At 38.3% G+C, this 17,583-nt stretch overlaps 1 protein-coding gene across 1 annotated transcript in view; it reads left to right on the forward strand.

The window, feature by feature from the left end:
* Nucleotides 1-17,583, forward strand: part of LOC124556335 (mucin-5AC-like) — a 341,354-nt gene that overhangs the window by 298,027 nt on the left and 25,744 nt on the right. The window contains exon 16 of the mRNA XM_047130305.1: nt 10,065-10,308. Within this exon, the coding sequence (XP_046986261.1) occupies nt 10,065-10,308 (244 nt within the window). The remainder of the gene's footprint in view (nt 1-10,064; nt 10,309-17,583) is intronic.

Genomic DNA, 17,583 nt, shown 5'->3' on the forward strand with positions numbered 1-17,583 from the left:
TTTTGTTGAGCCCAACCTACATAGGTAGGAATGATCATCAAAATAAAATAAGAGAAATCAGAGCTCGAACAGAAAGGTTTAGGTGTTCGTTTTTCCCGCGCGCTGCTCGGGAGTGGAATGGTAGAGAGATAGTATGATTGTGGTTCGACGGACCCTCTGCCAAGCACTTAAATGTGAATTGCAGAGTAGTCATGTAGATGTAGATTTAGATGTCGTAGGGATTGATGTGACCCACGACTTGCAGACAACTGCTCTCTGCATGCTCAATGGCCACAGACAAGACCTCCACCACATCTCACATCAGATGCCACATCTCACATCAGATGGGGCTTGCAGCCAGATGTCCTAAGCGCACATCCACTTTTTCCATCTCTGAAAACTCATATCCTCTATAATGCACCTAATATAGGAACTCCCTGTACGTAGCAAACCTGTGCCACAGTTTGCCTGTTCAGGCCCTGCTGTAGGAACAGCCATCTGTTCACTCACAGGGCAAGTAGTAGAGGAGAGACAGTCAGTCTCCATATTGGTCCTCTACCTCAAGTGGTGCGAACGTATTACCAAGTGTCACTCATCCTGCTGTGAGGGTGGATCCACTGTTGGGTACACTAGGAGGTACCTCGGTAGCAGAGCCCATGGGCCAAACAAGTGACACCTGAGGCGTCCGAAGTGATGTGCCAGATGCTCTGCCACTGCTGCACCCCCCAGGCAACAGCTGGGAGACTACTGATATAACCAAAAGCACATTCAGCTGTTCGCAAATTAAACTTGAGACTTGACTATAAAAGCACAGGCAGAAACCTAGATATTCATTCTACCCTCCTGACATGTCATCAGTGGAGGCTGGCACCTTATGAGCTGTGTAGCTAGCTGTTCAGAAGAAATGACAACTGTGCTGCTGACTTCCTGATTCTACATTTTACTGTTACAAAATGCAAGATTGAACCTTATTAATAGAGTAATGTGCAGAAAATTTAAAAGTATAGGCTAAAAAAACACAGTAAAAGCAAAATATGTAACTTGCTGCTCTGCAGGTGTGTACCAGGTGACAGTTGTGGCCTGCCTGATAAGCTTATTAGACTGAAATGAATGATCCCTGGCTCTTCAAAACAAATAAATGAATAACTAATGCGCTATAGACTGCCTGAATATTCTCTTACAGTTACAAAATGTGAGATTAAACCTCTTAAACAGAAGAACAAACATGAAATTTAAGAAATATACTAGAAAGAAAACAAAGGAAAAGCTAAATCTTTTACTTGTCACTGTGAAGCATAATTTCTGATCAAATCAGGCTATCTGCATGAAAACCTTTGGCTGGTAGAAATGCAATCAGAACCACATTTGTTGTTGTTTTGGAGCAACATGTCCCTACAAGCCTTCTGTAATGCTGGAATATTTATTATTAATGCAACTGAATAGTTGCATTGTGTCTCAGTTTCATTTCATAAACTATTTACAGTATGTCCAAGATATTTAGTAAGATACAAATTATGCTGTTGACGACAAATAAGAATTGTAATGGATGAATTGTATTTATCTCCTCCTCCTCCTCCTCCTCCTCTTTCTCATACGTCAACATCTTGTACATTGTTTAAGCAGTAGTTATACTTCCACAAGTATTAGCAGTGTCTCTTACTATGTGCAAGTACTGGATTTGAGTGTATTGAAGTGAGATCATAAGGAAAATGGGCTGAATAAAGTTATATGTAAAGCACAGGCACTTAATATATAGAAAACTGCAGCCCAAAAACAACTACAATTTCCAACAACACGCTAGTCGCAACATGGCAAACTATTCTAGTCACAATGGTGACAAAAGTGCTCTCTGTCACAAGGGTAGATTCCTGTAATTACATTACTCTTAAATTTTATATTAAATACAATGAAAGAAAGAAAAGAAAAGACACCAGAGAGAGGATCTAGTTAAGATTAAAGAAAGGTTAACTCTAGGAATAGACAGTTTGTTAAACAGAGCTTTTCATTTGGGTAATAGGAAATGTGTGTGCCAAGACATGTCACTTGGTATAGGTGCTTTATATAAAATGGGCAGTTTTAATAATCATAAAAAACAGCCTAGTAGGATTGAGCAGTTCCTGGATGAGATATATAGACAATGTGAAAATTTCCCAGCTTGCCACCAAAAGACTGTGTGTTTCTGGACAAAAATCAATTTACTTTTCAACTTATAACATTCATCTAAAAGAGACTTCGTACAGTGCTTTTACTGGGAGTCGATTCCATCCCTAAAATGTAATTCTGGAAGTTCTGCAAATGCCCATACGTGGTTACAATAAACCCTCAATTGGACTCAATCCCTTACACAGATTTCTTTAATTGTGGGAGTAGATGGAAATAAGTGGGTACCAAATGTAGTGAACAGAGTGGATATCCCAACAATTCATGCTTCAAATGCTGTATTTTTTTCCTTTGTGAAAACACCCTTGTCGGCAGGTCCATTGCGCTGATTCCTTTGATTTCCAATCCTTTCATGTATTTTTCATCCAGTTTGTCATGAATGTCTGTGTAATATTTGCTGTGTATTTTTTAATTCTATGAAAGGTAATCAGTAAAAGGAATCCCGTTTTCGTCTCTGACCGTAATTTTCCTGATGAATGAAATAAGACTGCCATTTGTGTTGGAGGGCCATCGAAATCCTTCCCCTGCTTAGATTGCAGTCTTGTTTCTGGTGTGAAGTGGCGAACTTCTCATCTACAGTAACAGATCTGTTCGCAACACAGCCCAGACATTGCTGAGATTTTTTGCGTCTTCTGAGTGCCCTACAAATATGCCTTAGGTTTTAGCTGTTTCACGTATCATTAATTGCCGATACAGTGTTATGTACTTGGTCAGTGTATTTTCATCTCAGGTTGAGTTTAGGATGCTCTTCATTTGGGTCATCATCTTCATTTATTGATAAATTTTGACTCATTACACACAGGGTGTTTATAATTAAACTTTCGCTTCTTGTATCAGTGTAGACAGAAAACTATTTACCATGTGGGGACCCAACTCAATGGGAATGATGTTCAGACTGTGTGCTGCAGGATTTGCATTGTTAGCAGTGTTTGTGTCATGGCTTGACTTTAGGTACCAGTACTGGTTCAGCGACATAGTTAAAACACGAGCATCAGTGTGCATTACAGTTACAGACAGTGAACATGGGTATGCACAAGGTGAGCAGGGCTTTACTCATAAAGCTGTTGTATCAAAACAACAGCAGTAGTGCTGCTGCTTTTCGCGAGTATCAACATATTGCTTGTGAGGTGGTCAGTCGATTACTCTGTAATCCATGTGGAGAAAACCAAATCATTGGCCAATCATTCCAAATTGCGTGGCCACCGAGATTGCATTTGAACCCGGATGATTTCTGGCTGTGGGGTCACCTAAAGGACAGGCTTGGCTTATCAGTGGCATACTATCACTCATTGTTATCATATTGCATCATAAGTGATTATTTATGATGCCATTGAGAAGAAAAGATACGCCTACAAATGTGTGTGTGTGTGTGTGTGTGTGTGTGTGTGTGTGTGTGTGTGTGTACAAAGTTTCCATAAAATCTGGTAGAAACAGTGTCATTGGTGTAAAAGTCACGTAATAATAATATAGTATAAAATGGAGATAGTAGTTTTGATTAGTATGTGATTTTATTCAGTGATCATCCTTTGTCTCTTGGAAATAGAAGTCTTTGAAACTTATTTTTATGTCGTCATCAGTCTGTGATGCCAGGAAAATTATCTGTGTAATTGCTGAATTAGGAACTTTTGACACTGAATATTTCAGGAACACATTACAAGTTGCACTTTGTTTACTCCACTTCAGAGAATGTTGTAAAGAAGGGAGATGACAGGCAATTTGGTTAAACCTTGAAATAGCCTGAACTCATTTTACACTGATGAACCAAAACATTATTACTTCTGCTCAAGTCAATACTGAATGATGTCTGGTGGCATAGTGGGAATGTGAAGTGGTAAGGAAAGTATATAAGTAGAGCAGAGACAAATTGGGAATTCGACTGATACAAGCAACTTTGACGAAAAGGAAATTGTTGTGGCACAGCACCTAGGAATGAGCAACTCAGAAATGTCAAAGCTGGTCTACTGTTTACGTGTCACTGTCATGAATATCAGTGGTAAGTGATTGGAGGATGGCAAAACTGTGAGTAGGTGACAGGGTGTCGGACATTCATGCCTCGTCATGGAATGTGAAGGTTGCTGGCTTGACCACTCTGTAAAACAAAATAGGCAGTGATGTATCGCAGATCCAGTGACAGAGTGCAATGCTGATACACACTCAAGTGTTAAGGTGCACACCATTTGGCACACCTTGTCGAATGTCAACCTCTGCAGCAGACAACCTCTGTGCTCTCCCTTCTAGATCCGACAGTCATCAGCTACATTTACAGTCGGCATAGGATTGTCGAGATTGAACCGTGGGTTGTTGGAAACGTGTTGCCTGATTGGATGAATCACATTTTGCTTACACCAGTTTAATGGTTGTGTCCAGAAACGTAATCATCTGGGCAAATGGATGCTTAGAGTGTGCACTATGCCACAAGTGCAGTCCAGTGGGACCAGTATTGTGGTGTGGGTGGGACATTTACCTGAGCTTTGTGGGCCCTGTGGTAGTAAATGAAGGCACTGTGACAGTTGGGTACCTGGAAATTATTATGTGAGCTACCTGCAGTACCCGCATACTTGATGTCTTCTATGTTGGTGATGGCATCTTCCGGCAGGCTGTCCGATTCGCGAGACCAGAACTTTGATTCAGTGATTTGAGGGATACAATTGTGAATTAGTGTCGATTGAATTTGCCTTATATGACCCCTACGGAACACATCTGGAATGCTATTTGACACCAGCTCCTCATCCTCAAACCACCAATCCGTAATTTGCAGGAATTATTGGGTTGGTGCTTAAGTTTGTGCTATTTACTTGTGATTATTTGATTGATTTTCTTCTATTTGGCATTTGATTATTTTCAACAGGAACTTGTGTGTTATTAACAGCTCATTTTGGCCATTTTCAAGGCTAATCAATGAGTGTCAAGTAAAGAAAAAAAAAGAACACTTGTGATACAAAATACTGTTTTGAGTGTAATCGAGGATGAGAATAATTTGTGGTGTGTACAGGAGGGAAGCATTTGCTGAGAGGATGGTGCAGAAATGGTTTTTCTCTTCCCAATGTGGAAAATAGGTCTTGTGTGATGTACTGCGTTGCGGAAGACCTTATCTTTTGGTGAAAACTGCCTAAATCAGTTTATTCATAATAAACCTCGCCAAACAATGTGGGAATTGGCAGAAATTGTGGAATACAATCACACAGCCTTTTTGTGCCATTTGCATTCATTGGGTAAGTTGCCAAAATTTGGTACACGGTTTAAGCAACTCTAACAAAAATTGGTGAATAACCATACATTCATCTCTGTTGGCCTGTCGACTTGTCGTAAATGCGAGCCATTCGTCAGGAACATTGTTACAGGCTATGAGAAAGTTCTCGTATGTGAACTTAAAGAGGAGGGAAGAGTGGCTCAACCCAGTGAAAAAAGCAACATCCCCTACGAGGGGTGGTGCACACCCTCAAAAAATGATGTTGTGCATTTTGGGGATCAAACTGGCATTTTTCATCACAAATTGTTAGCCAGAAATGTAGTGGTAAAGGCTGCTATGTATACTGAACCGCTAAGACATCTCGTCGTTGCTATCGAAAAAAGTATATCCAATAAATCTGTGTTGTTACTCCAGGATAATGCATGCCTTTATACGACCAGAACCACCTCAGGTCTGATTGCTGAACTTGGTTGGGAACAATTTCCTCACCCTCCATGTTCATCAGACTTAACCTCTTCTGATTATCATCTTTTCTGGTCTCACTTTAACAATGTTTAGGGTCAAGTGCTTTATGATGAAGTCTCTCTTAGTAGCTAGTTAACTGATTTCTTCAATTCAAAACCACTACTATTCTACAGGAGAGTCACAGAATTCCTGACTGAGCACTGGCAGGAGGTCATTGACAAAGATGATGATTACATCGCTGAGCTGTGTACCAGTCTTGTTATTTTGTATTGCAATGTAATATAGTGTAGTGTTTTTTATGCTAATAAAATAAAATCATGGTATTGTAAAAATGGCATAAACTTGTACACTGATCCTATGTGACCTGTGTTTAGACATCTGGAGCTACATACCTCATGCAGAGCCACTGCTTTATTGCATGCCGAAGGTGGACCATCATGCTGTTAAGCAGATGCTCATAATGCTCCCTCTCACCTGTGCATGTTTCCTCTTACTATTTCTCTGATTTTCTTTGGCACTTGTAGTTTAACTTGTTAACGACATTTAGAGGTGTGTGATTGTGTTGCTGCATTTGTCATTTTGTCTTTCAGGATAATATGATTATATGTTTAGACTTAAGCATTTCTGTTTTACTAAAAAATTATTTCCTAACTACCTGTGTGTGCAGTTTATTTATTGTGTTAATTTTACTTTATCTCAGTTTATGCTTCAGAACTCAATAACAGTTGTTGCTGAGTTTCTTGTGTCTTCCGATACAAATAGGACCATGTCCTGCAATGTACTTGTAAATTCACTGGAAATGTGCCATCATGCACTAGTTTACTGTCTCTCTGAATTTTTATTTCACATTCTTGCTGCTTTTGGAGAATTAGCCTACATCAATATTACTTACGTTTTTGAATTATGTGCCAGCAGTTTTTTTCCCATTCTGATAATCTGCTTATTTGCTTCACCTTTTAATGTTGATCGCATTTGATGATCCAGATAAGATATGGAAAAATGTCAATTTGTGGAGGTGTATGAAAATTGTGAAGAAATGTACAGATCTGCAAAGTCTAGAAATTTTGTGAAACTTGCATGTGTCTATCTCAACATAAGTGACTGTAATTCTGTTTCTAATCCAGATACAGCAATGGGTTTATTGAATCTTCACATTCAAGGTCACTGACCTTAAATTTTGATCTTGATTATCTAAATAAAAAATAATAAAATTAAAAAAAACCTTCAGTTTATAACCTTGGTATGCTACTAAATACATGGCAAATGTCATGGTGGCACGCCAAAGGCATCATGACCAAAAACGTATTCCATCTACATCACTATACTGACAAAATGCAGTAAGTGGCTATGTACATAGTTGTTTCCAAGAACAGCAACCAATAGCAGTCGCTATTCTGGGAAATTGGTGAAAATTTCTTGCTATGAGCAACCAGAAAGACTTTTATTTCAGTCAGTCATCATTACTTGTTTCATGGATGTGGATTTTTTACTCAAACTGCAGTGTAGATGTGCTGTAAAGTAATATTTAATAGTACTTTGTAAAAAATGGATTTCATTTCAAAATCCTCCTACTGTTGAAATTCGTTTAAAAAGGGAGGTCATGCAAGAGTACACAAGAATTTGAGGAATATTAAGGAGTGGATGGTAAAATAGTGTCCTGATGTATTGCTGTGCGGAAAAATTTTCAGCAAATGTAGAAAGCAAATAGGTCTGTAAACCCCTGCAATGTTGTCTGAGCCATGCTAAGTACTTCCAGAGAAGACTTTATCTAAAGTTGAAATAGCATCGGATCTGGCACTAGACTCTTTAAATACTAGCACTCAGTTCTTAGGAGAATCTCCTGTGAAGAAAAAGAGGGTGCTGTGTGAGTAAAAGTACCCAAATCAAAACTGAAAAAGGTTGCCTCAGCATTGGAGCATACTTATGTGGCACAACTGCAAAAAGAAGAGCGTGAAAAAATGGAGAAAGAAAAATCGTAGCCCAGCGGAAAGATAAGTTTCACAATATCTGTATGTATGTATGTATGACAATACAGATTTTGACATCACTTCGAAGGAGCTGGAGTATATGGAAAACTATGAAAGAATTTTCCACTTCAGATCACATGGTGCAAAGACCAAAACAGTTAGTAGCAGAACGTGGTATTTTAGTGATGCCAAATTCAAAGCCAGGTAAGACATATTGTGAAAAGACTGTTCAGCTACATGTGATCATGATGTGAGGCTGTGTGATGCCAAAAAGGAAAGACTGTGTGTATGTGAAAGAAAATTGAGTTAGGATACATAAGTAGCCAGGGTTGCACAATCTTACAGAATTGTATGCATATTTCAAAGATCCAAATGTAAATATTGCATTCTTTCGTGGGCAGAGAACAATCACTGATTCCTATTTGGAAAGAAATGCTGTTAACAAATTAACAAACATACATGGATATGTTGCAGCTATGTATGACAGTCATTGATGGGTTGCACAGGTCTTACAAACTTATGAAGAAACAGAACAGCATCTTGCATCTACATGGACCATCTTCATCAGTTGTGTTTCCTGCCATACTAGGCTCTTGTGTTATAAGATGATGTGACATTCTCAGAAGACTGGATCCAGTGACACCAACTGGTAGGACATACCATTTCCCTTTGTCAGATCAGTCGAACATTAATATTTTAATTACTGGAGACATGTGAAAAGAGATGTAACCAGTTTTATTGCATTTACATTGAAGCTACTCTGTAAATGGTTCATAATACCGCCACAGTAATGTAAACCCTATTTTTGTATGACATTCCTTATGAATTGCAATCAGCGTGAAGCTCTACTGCTTAATTTTTCAATGATATAAGTTGCATTGCTGTATCCGGATTAGAACCAGAATTCTAGTCATTTATGTATAGAGAGACAAGTAAATTTCACACAATTTCCAAACTTTGCAAACCTATAATTTTCTCCACAATTCTCATATACCTCTACAAATTGGTAGTTTTCTATTTCATATTTGGATCAGTGAAACCACCAAAACGTGAAAGAAATCCGAGATTGTCAAGTAGAAAATGTTAGTATCCTGCATTGAACTGATGTGGAATTACGCAGAACAGGGATGCACAGAGTTTGGACAACTTGCAGCCCGCCATTGATCTGATGGCAACCTGGCTCTCACTTTTTTATTTTTTATTTATTTATTTATTTATTTATTTTTCCCCCCTACTGAAAAGGAGAGAGCAGGCCCTTGTATAATTTAGTCCTTTTGAGTCCGTGTTGATTGAAATGATTATAAGTTATTGGTAGATAGTAAATTAAAATGTGGGAGGCTCTTTGGGTCAACTTATACTGGGCGTCCCTCCCTAAGAGTCATCATGCACATTTCCTCTGGTATTTATGCAGATATCTGCAGTATTTTTCCCCCCATTGTGTAGCTAGGGTCAGTCCAAATAAATGCTGCACATTGCATTTTTCATGCAACATCCACTGTTGATGGAAAGTGTAGATTTGTTTCCTGTTACGAATAAAATTATTTTTATAGTGGAATTTTATGTGCCCATTCAATAGAGTGGTCCCAAATTGGCCTAGTGCCTTATTTGTTTTATCAGTATCTATTAACAGGGGCAGCAAAACAAGAATAATAACCAGTAATCTGGCAGCAACTGAGCAGTGCTTCTGCATGGCAGTAGGAGTCAGCATGCGCCAGGACTGCACATGAGTCGTTACTGGAGTACTGGTTATTCCTCGTGCTGGATACATGTCGATAAAATTAATGTCGCACAAGACTAACATTAAGCCCACTCTATCTAATGGGAACTTATAATTTCACTTTGAAAATAATTTTCTTTGCAGTAGGAAACAAACTGAAGCTTTTTGTTGGCACAGGGTGTCATATGAAATGTGATGAGTGTTATTTGTTTGGACTGACTGTGGCTAAACATTGCAAATATCTGCCAAAACACCAGAGAAAATGCGCTGATGTCTCTTTAAGAAGAGACATCCTGTATATGTGAACCAACTTTTTACATAATGGAACATTAAATAATCATAGAGTAGGATCTGACCAATAACACTTTAAAGCCAATTTTTTGTTTTTCTATGATAAAAATTGAGGCAAACGTCAAAGCCATTGTGAAATCATTGGAGGGTCATGTTTCAAATTAAATTTTGTAAATAATTTTTCTGTGAAAATATACTGTTATAATATTTGTTAAATAAAATGTATATTTGTGAAACAAATGATGTGAACTGCATGTATAGATTGTTAATTTATTTTTCAACTCTTGATTGACAGCATTGAACATCAGCTGAAAACTGATCAAACTGAAGCTTCAATGCCTGATGTGCAGACACCTTTTTCAAGTTCTCGCGATGCATGTAAGCGCCTTATTCGGTATCACGTGTATAATGAAAAGGTCTTGAGCCAGAAAGATTTGGAGAAAGCTGATGAAATATTTGAAGCAACTGCGAAACATCTGTTAGATAAATTTCGGCAAATGATGAATAAATACAACTATTTGCTGTTGATGGAGAGCATGGTAAGCATGTGAACAATTGATGGACATGTATTATATTTCTAAATGAGGAGAAGGAATTTGTGTTTCCCTTCTTAACTTGTAGGAAATAGTTCTGTGAAATTGTACTGCTGTTTATGAAAGGAATTTTTGTATTTTCTGTTTAATTAATTGGTCATTAAGTCATCCTCATTATTTGCACTGTCAGGCTATTGCATTCGTAATTTTAGGATACCATGCTTGAAAGTTACAAGAAACTAGAAGAAATGTTGTATTTGTGATTTGCACTTTAAAATAACATTACATTGAGGTGAAAGTGACATCTCAAGATTACACCCTTTGAGGAATGTAGCAAGTCAGGCAAGTTTCTGCAGTCTAATTGCACTGATTTTGAAGAAAATGTTAGGATGTAATGAGTTGACTTAAGTAAAATTGCTAGACTTGTAATCGGAAGGTGTGTGGATCATATATCCAGCTGACCATTTTCCTAAATCCAACCAATTCCCTGTATCTCCTTAAGGAAGCTGTGTAACAAGCCACTCCCACCCTCATCCCCCCTCCCACACACACATCACCCTGTCTCCCTCCCTTGATGATCAGACATTGAACTTTTAACCTTTCTACTTTCTAGTGTCTTCCAGTTACAGTCTTTGTCATATTTCCCATTCCTAACGTAACTAATATCTGAAATGATGATGGTAGTCGCTCGTGGTATAGATTCGACTGACAAGGGAATGGTCCAGTAACACATGTTGAAACCTACCCTGAAAGTTATTACACAGGTACATTTGTCAACAGAAAACACGACACTACCCGATCGTAATTTGGAAAGGACATTTCAGGTTGCCGTTCGTTGATAGTTTCTCTGACACTACAGTACCCAGTCACTATTCTCTCGAATGAGCCACCCAGGTAACATCTATTACAAATCATCAATTGCCTTTTGCAGTATTAGTAAGTATTGGAATTACAGATAAAGCTGAATTAATATTTATTGTGCTTTCGTGAGACATGCCTGTCTCCCCCCCCCCCCCCCCCCCCCCCCCCCCCCCCCCCCTCCTAGTTCCACAGTAATGTGGAATCCAGTTAACGTTCTCAATGATGAAATGTGAAGAGCATGGTTTCCAGCCGAAATCACTTACTTCTCCTGAGGACATACTTATGTGTCATTTGTTAATTGATTTCCTTGACATTCATCCAAATGATATCGACATTTTGTTCGAAAGTGTGGATACGTTAAGAGAAATAGAAAATAACTGTGACAATTCCATGAGTTGTAGTTTCAGATGACGTCAGTAGTGCCAGTAACAGTTCTGAAGAAGAATACTTCCCAAGCCTTAAAATAAACATATACTGCAACAGCTCTCAGCGACGAAGAAAAGGCAGTGAAATATTGATTAAACGATGGAGGGGAAAAAACACTTGAAGTTAAGCAGTGTGCAAAGGAGTTTTCATTTCGTAAAATCTGTGCGTCCACTGTACATCTGGAAGAATGAATTACATTAAGTAAGAAATATGCGCCAAACAGAAACCCAAAGTCAGCTGAATGAAAAGCTGTGCAAAAGATTTAGAACTACTCGTGAGAGCCTACGCATCATTACCGATAGAGACGTACGAGACTGGGCCCTTCAAATTGCATCTGACATGAACATTACTAATTTCCAGACTTTGTTGACCTGGCTACGCAGTTTCAAGAAATCACACAGAACAGGAAATCACAAAATTACCAAGTTTAAGTCTCATAAACATGTAGAACAGCTGCCAGTTATCCTTGCGACTGCTGTTTATAATGCTGATCAGTCAGGTTTCATGAAAGAATTGCATACACACTGCACTTTATCATTTCAGGATGAAAAAAAGGCGGAGTCAGTTGCCCAATCAATGAATACAATGACACATTCATATACGATAATGCCACTGATAAGTATGAGTGGTTTGCTGTCTCCGCAGCTGTATATCTGTCTCTAGAACTGCAGGGCAAATAAGGACCAAAAATAAAAAAATGGACTGTTTAGTTGCAAAAATCTTGTAATCTGCATATCAAAATCTGGAAAAATGGGAAAGAATAATTTTCAACATTTCATTTGAAACGTATTTCTACCAGCTGGAGAAACTAATTCATTGCTTTTGTTGGATTCACGGTCTGGACATAACGACGCCTCTGTTTTTGTGGAGGAAGACGAAAAATGTGTAGATGTAATGTGGATTCCACCTGGAACTACTAGTGGGATTCAACCCATCAATAAAGAATTTTTTCAACAATGGAAAGCATTTTTCAGTAAATTATCAGACAACATAATTTCCGATACCTCTCCCTCGTTTCAGGTTTATCGGCGGAACAGTATTCTTAAGCTCCAGTCATTTGTGCATTACCAGTTTCCTTCACTACGCTTTACGAATCTGATCAAGTAGGCCTGATATGCAGTGCAATATGCAAAGTGCCTGACTGCATTAATTTTTCCTTTGTTCGGTGTGCCTGGTGCAAGAAAAATGTTCGTTTTTCTCATTCAATACACACTTCGCATTTTTGTGACGACTACAGGGAATAAACAAAGAACTGTTTCACTGACAGTCAAATGTACAACATTCAGACATTATTATAAAGAATGGTCTACAGGAATTGTTATAAAATGTAGTACTGCGAGACACATTTCATTTCAACAAATTACAAGTCCTCAATTATGGAAGTCTTCTGTGACATCAAACACTGCCGTGATTTTATTTCCTCTGGTAACCTCTTTTATCAGATTTACTTGCAGATCTTTCAAGTGGACCCCACTGCAGCTAGTTACGTGTCCTTAACTTTCCCCAGTTACCTATCGGAATATGGAGACCTGGAGTGTAACGTGGAGTCCAAACCACATGTCTTTCGTGGCCACTCCTACATCTGTGAGAGGTGAATGCTTGGTTAAAAATCATAGGGAAAAAAGTTGTGGTCTAAACAGGATTTGATCCCGCACTCTATGGATCATGAAGTGCGTGCTTTGCCACTAGACCATTTTTGTTAAAATTATTATTATTATTATTATTATTATTATTATTATTATTATTATTTTTAATAACCAGTAGACCTTGCACATGTAATGGAAATGCTAGCTTTGTCACTTCTTGAGATGGTGCTCTATGCTGGTAATTAGTGTTCTGTTTATAAATTTCCCCCCAGTGCTGATGAGAAGCAAGGGAAAAATGCCAGCCGGCATACAAGGAAAATTTTGGACCAGTGATAAGGAGAGATGGAAATGGAAGTCCATGTAAAGTGCATGATCTCCACATGTCACACTTCCATACAAATTGAGACACTTTAATTCTTTCTTCCCTGCGCCATTTTGCATATTCCGTCAAGAACAGTGTGCTCGCCTTGCAAAATAATCCTCACTAAATAGCAAAGTTTTGCATTGTGGCTGTAACAAGATAGATTTGTATCCTGTATGCCAAATATTAGCTCCAAAAACTAACAACACAGCATTCATAGGCAATGTTCGCTACCTCTTATTCTGTTCTGTTCCCTCTAGTATAAACAATTCTACCCATATACAAGTGCATTGTTGTGAATTTTCTGCAAATGTTTATTTGCATGGATTCTCTTCCATTCGCTCCATAGTATACCAGGCTTGAGATGCTTAACATTGGTGTCTGTCAACTCCAGATAATTCCGCTGTGTTGGTGCTGCATGAGTGATTCACCGAGTTGCGCGCTAGGTGGGCAGGGCTGTGCAAACCGCTGTTGTAAGCTGTTATTCACATGGCAAAAATGTGTAACTTCAACATTTTTACAAAATACTTGCAGTGCCTCTTAGCAGCTAAAATTTTGGCAGTACATTTCTTTCATTGTTTTCTTCCTGTGTAACAAATTTCAGGGTAGGTTTCAACATGTCTTATTGGACCATTCCATTATAAGTAGTTCATCTAAATGACTCAGTCATACTTATGATAAGAGCAGCAACAATTTTTGTTTTTCTTGTTGAACAGAAGATGGGAGTATGGCAGGTATTGGAATGAATTCTTGCTTTATCAAATGCTCAATATTTTAATTCTTGTATCTGGCCCATAAATGTAAGATTAGTTCTCATACTGTGAGACTATTCCCTTGGAAATAGTAGTATTGTAGCTTTACCTCACAACTACTCGTTACATTGTTTATTTCTTGAAATGAAATGGATAATCATAGCATTCGTGTTTATGACAATTCCTAAAGGTAGGGCTAATGGACAATATTGTGTAACAACCTGTAACACTAAGCAGGTATTGCTATAATGCTCTCCAATGTTTCTGTCTTGCATTCTGTGATATCATCACAGCTAATTCAATTACGTTGCACTAATCTGTGAAAAATAATTAACTTGTGGTCACTTTGAGTGGCTTGATTTCTAATATGCCATTGCAATTTCATTGTAACCTCATAATATTAGTTATATGTTATATAAATGGCTCATTTTCTTTAAGTTGACTAACTGATTAATTCAGCAGCAGTACTATGTAAATCAACATTGTTAAAATTAATATTCCAAAAGTTCACCTAGGAAGGAAAAGAAAACAGAGGAACAAGCATCTGGGCTAGATGTAGTTTCCGTGTAGAACATACAAGCTAGAAACACTTCATTTACCAGGGAAAGGATTTTCTTCAAGTGAAATACTGTAGAACGCCAACTATCGAAGATGCTCAGGTCATGAACAACCTCACGTGATACAAAGACTTTGAATTTGGAAGGTACAGTGTGCAATTGACATCTGTACATAATTGAAGCATAAAACATCATTTTCTGAAAGAACTGATATGTATATATGTAATGGTAGTAATGAACAAATGTTAAATTGTATACAGATCCACTGTAACATACAGACACCAATGAGCCATAACATTTTGATAAGTGACTTTTACAAAGGACATATTGTTATGACTGAGTGTACGAAAAGTGGCATATTGGAAATGGTTGCACTGGTTGCCTGTTTGCGTATTACTGTCATAAGCATGTGCGAAAAGTGGTTAAAGGATGGTAGAACCATGAATAGGTAACAAGCTGTCGGACATCCACACTACTGAGTACAGTGTCAGTGCAGGCACAAGTTTTTCAGAGCACACCATTTGGTGTACATTGTCGAATGTGGGGCTCTGCAGCAGACGACCCCTACACTTTCCTACATCAACTCGATCCGTCATCAGTTACAATTTCAGTGGGCACAGGATCATCAACATTAGACTGTGCATCAGTGTAAATATGATACCCAATTGGACGAATCACATTTCTTGCTGTATCAGTTCAATGGTTGTGTCCAGTTACACCATTATGCGAGTGGATCATGTTTGAAACGTGCCTTGTGCTACGGGCACGAGCCGATAATGTTATGTATGGAGGACATTCACGTGAGCTTCTACTGTATCTGTAGCAGTAATCGAAGACACGGAGACAGCTGTGGACTTTGTAAACATTATTGTGACCACCTATGTACCTTCATGTTTGATGTCCATCCTGGCAGCCACGGCATCTTCCTACATTGTAACTGTCTTCATCACCAGGTCAGAATTGTGCTACAGTGATTTGAGGAGCATTATAGCGAACTTTCATCGATGAAACCCCCCCCATCAGAAACCGATAGAACACATCTGGGATGTTATTGGGTGCCCACGAGTCACTGCCCCGTAATTTACAGGAATTGCGTGACCTGTGCATAGACATCTGGTGCTACAAATCTCTGGAACTCATCGGGGACTTGTCGAATGTATGGTAGATTGACAAATGGAGCAGATAATCATAATGTTTTGGCTCATCGTTGTATATACATTCACACAATAGTATTAAAAAACTTTTTGTTTCCCTTTGTGTGGGGCTGACAAACTGGGCCACAGCTCCACAAATGCCATGACAGTTACAAATGCTTTAAAACATTTCATTGACAAAACAAGCTGCTCTGTAGCACTTACATCACCAGACTCTTCGTCGACCTGTATTTCGCTACCAACAACTTTGATAGCCATCTCTAACGCTCACTGTCATTGAGCAAGAGTTCTGCACCATTATTAAGTTTGAAAGAAGTTTTATCAGTTTCTGTTTTTTCCAAAACATTTAGCAAGTTTTTCCATGATAATTTTAAGGTATTTTCCCACACTATACTTTGAGCTTCAACTACCCAGTATATAGTGTGCTTTGTGATGCTGGCATGTATCTGTTTTGCAATGGTGTGTTGTGACTGTGATTCAGAAGTAGCAATTTTCCAATGGCAGTGTTTCAGTAACTCTTTAGCTCATGGCCTGAATTAGGACTGATACGTTAGATAGTAGATTCTTCTTAGTTGTTGTCTCATTGAGTGCAGCAAGGGAAGAGCTTTGCTTGAAACCCTATAGACATGAGGTATTTTCGGTGTTTAGGAAATCCTCATTATGAAACCAACCACAAAAACCTCTACAGATACTCCTGTGTTTCTGCGATTGTTGTAGTAAACATGGGGACATTAGTGGTTTTTCTCAGAGATTTTGGTTTGGCAGTTCTACCAATGACTATCAGCTTCTGTTAGTACACTCAGTAGCTCTTTACTGTTTTTATTAGGTGTGAAATTTTGTAGGTAGCATTTTAATATTTAACCCATTCCATAAGTGCTATACTATTTGTCCATCTTTCTCCACTAAATGTTGAAGCCTTCACAAAACAGAACAGCTGCTATGTTATCAACTGATAAATTTTCACCCAAGAACACCCAAGAATTATAACTTCTATGCCGTGTAATATGTTGTTTTTTTACCTGTTAATCCATGCTTCATTTGGCAATAATTTTCTTTTTCATGACGTCATTTTTCGTGCAGTACCTTTGTCGTAGCCATAATTTTGAGATCCAAAAGGCTCATACATCTACTGCTCGCCAGCAACAGAACAGTTTCTTGGCATTGTCAGTATCTTTCTACATTTCATTACATCTAATTTCCTTTGAAATGAAGACACTATGATTTTTAGTTTTAACTTTGTGACTTTCCTGGACATGATATTTATAGGAAACATTTTGAATGCTGATGCATAATTGAAAAGTAGAGCAGAAAACAGCTGGAGTTTTGTAAGTACAGATGTCAGGGGTTGCCACAGTAGAAAGAAGACGGCTAGTAAAGCTGTCAAGACAGCATAGGAGACTGTTTTTTGTGAAACCAAGCATCAGAAAGACTTGCTACTAAACTGGAGTGGCAGTTATAATAAAACATTTAATGTCAGTAAAACTGTTAGAGCAAATCCAACATAGATTGAATTGAATGTAGAAATTTGCTCATCTCCGTAACCTTAGGACTATTTGAAGCTGAAACTGCCATTCTAACCTTGGA

Source organism: Schistocerca americana, chromosome X, assembly GCF_021461395.2.
Source record: "Schistocerca americana isolate TAMUIC-IGC-003095 chromosome X, iqSchAmer2.1, whole genome shotgun sequence".
Lineage (NCBI taxonomy): Eukaryota > Metazoa > Arthropoda > Insecta > Orthoptera > Acrididae > Schistocerca > Schistocerca americana.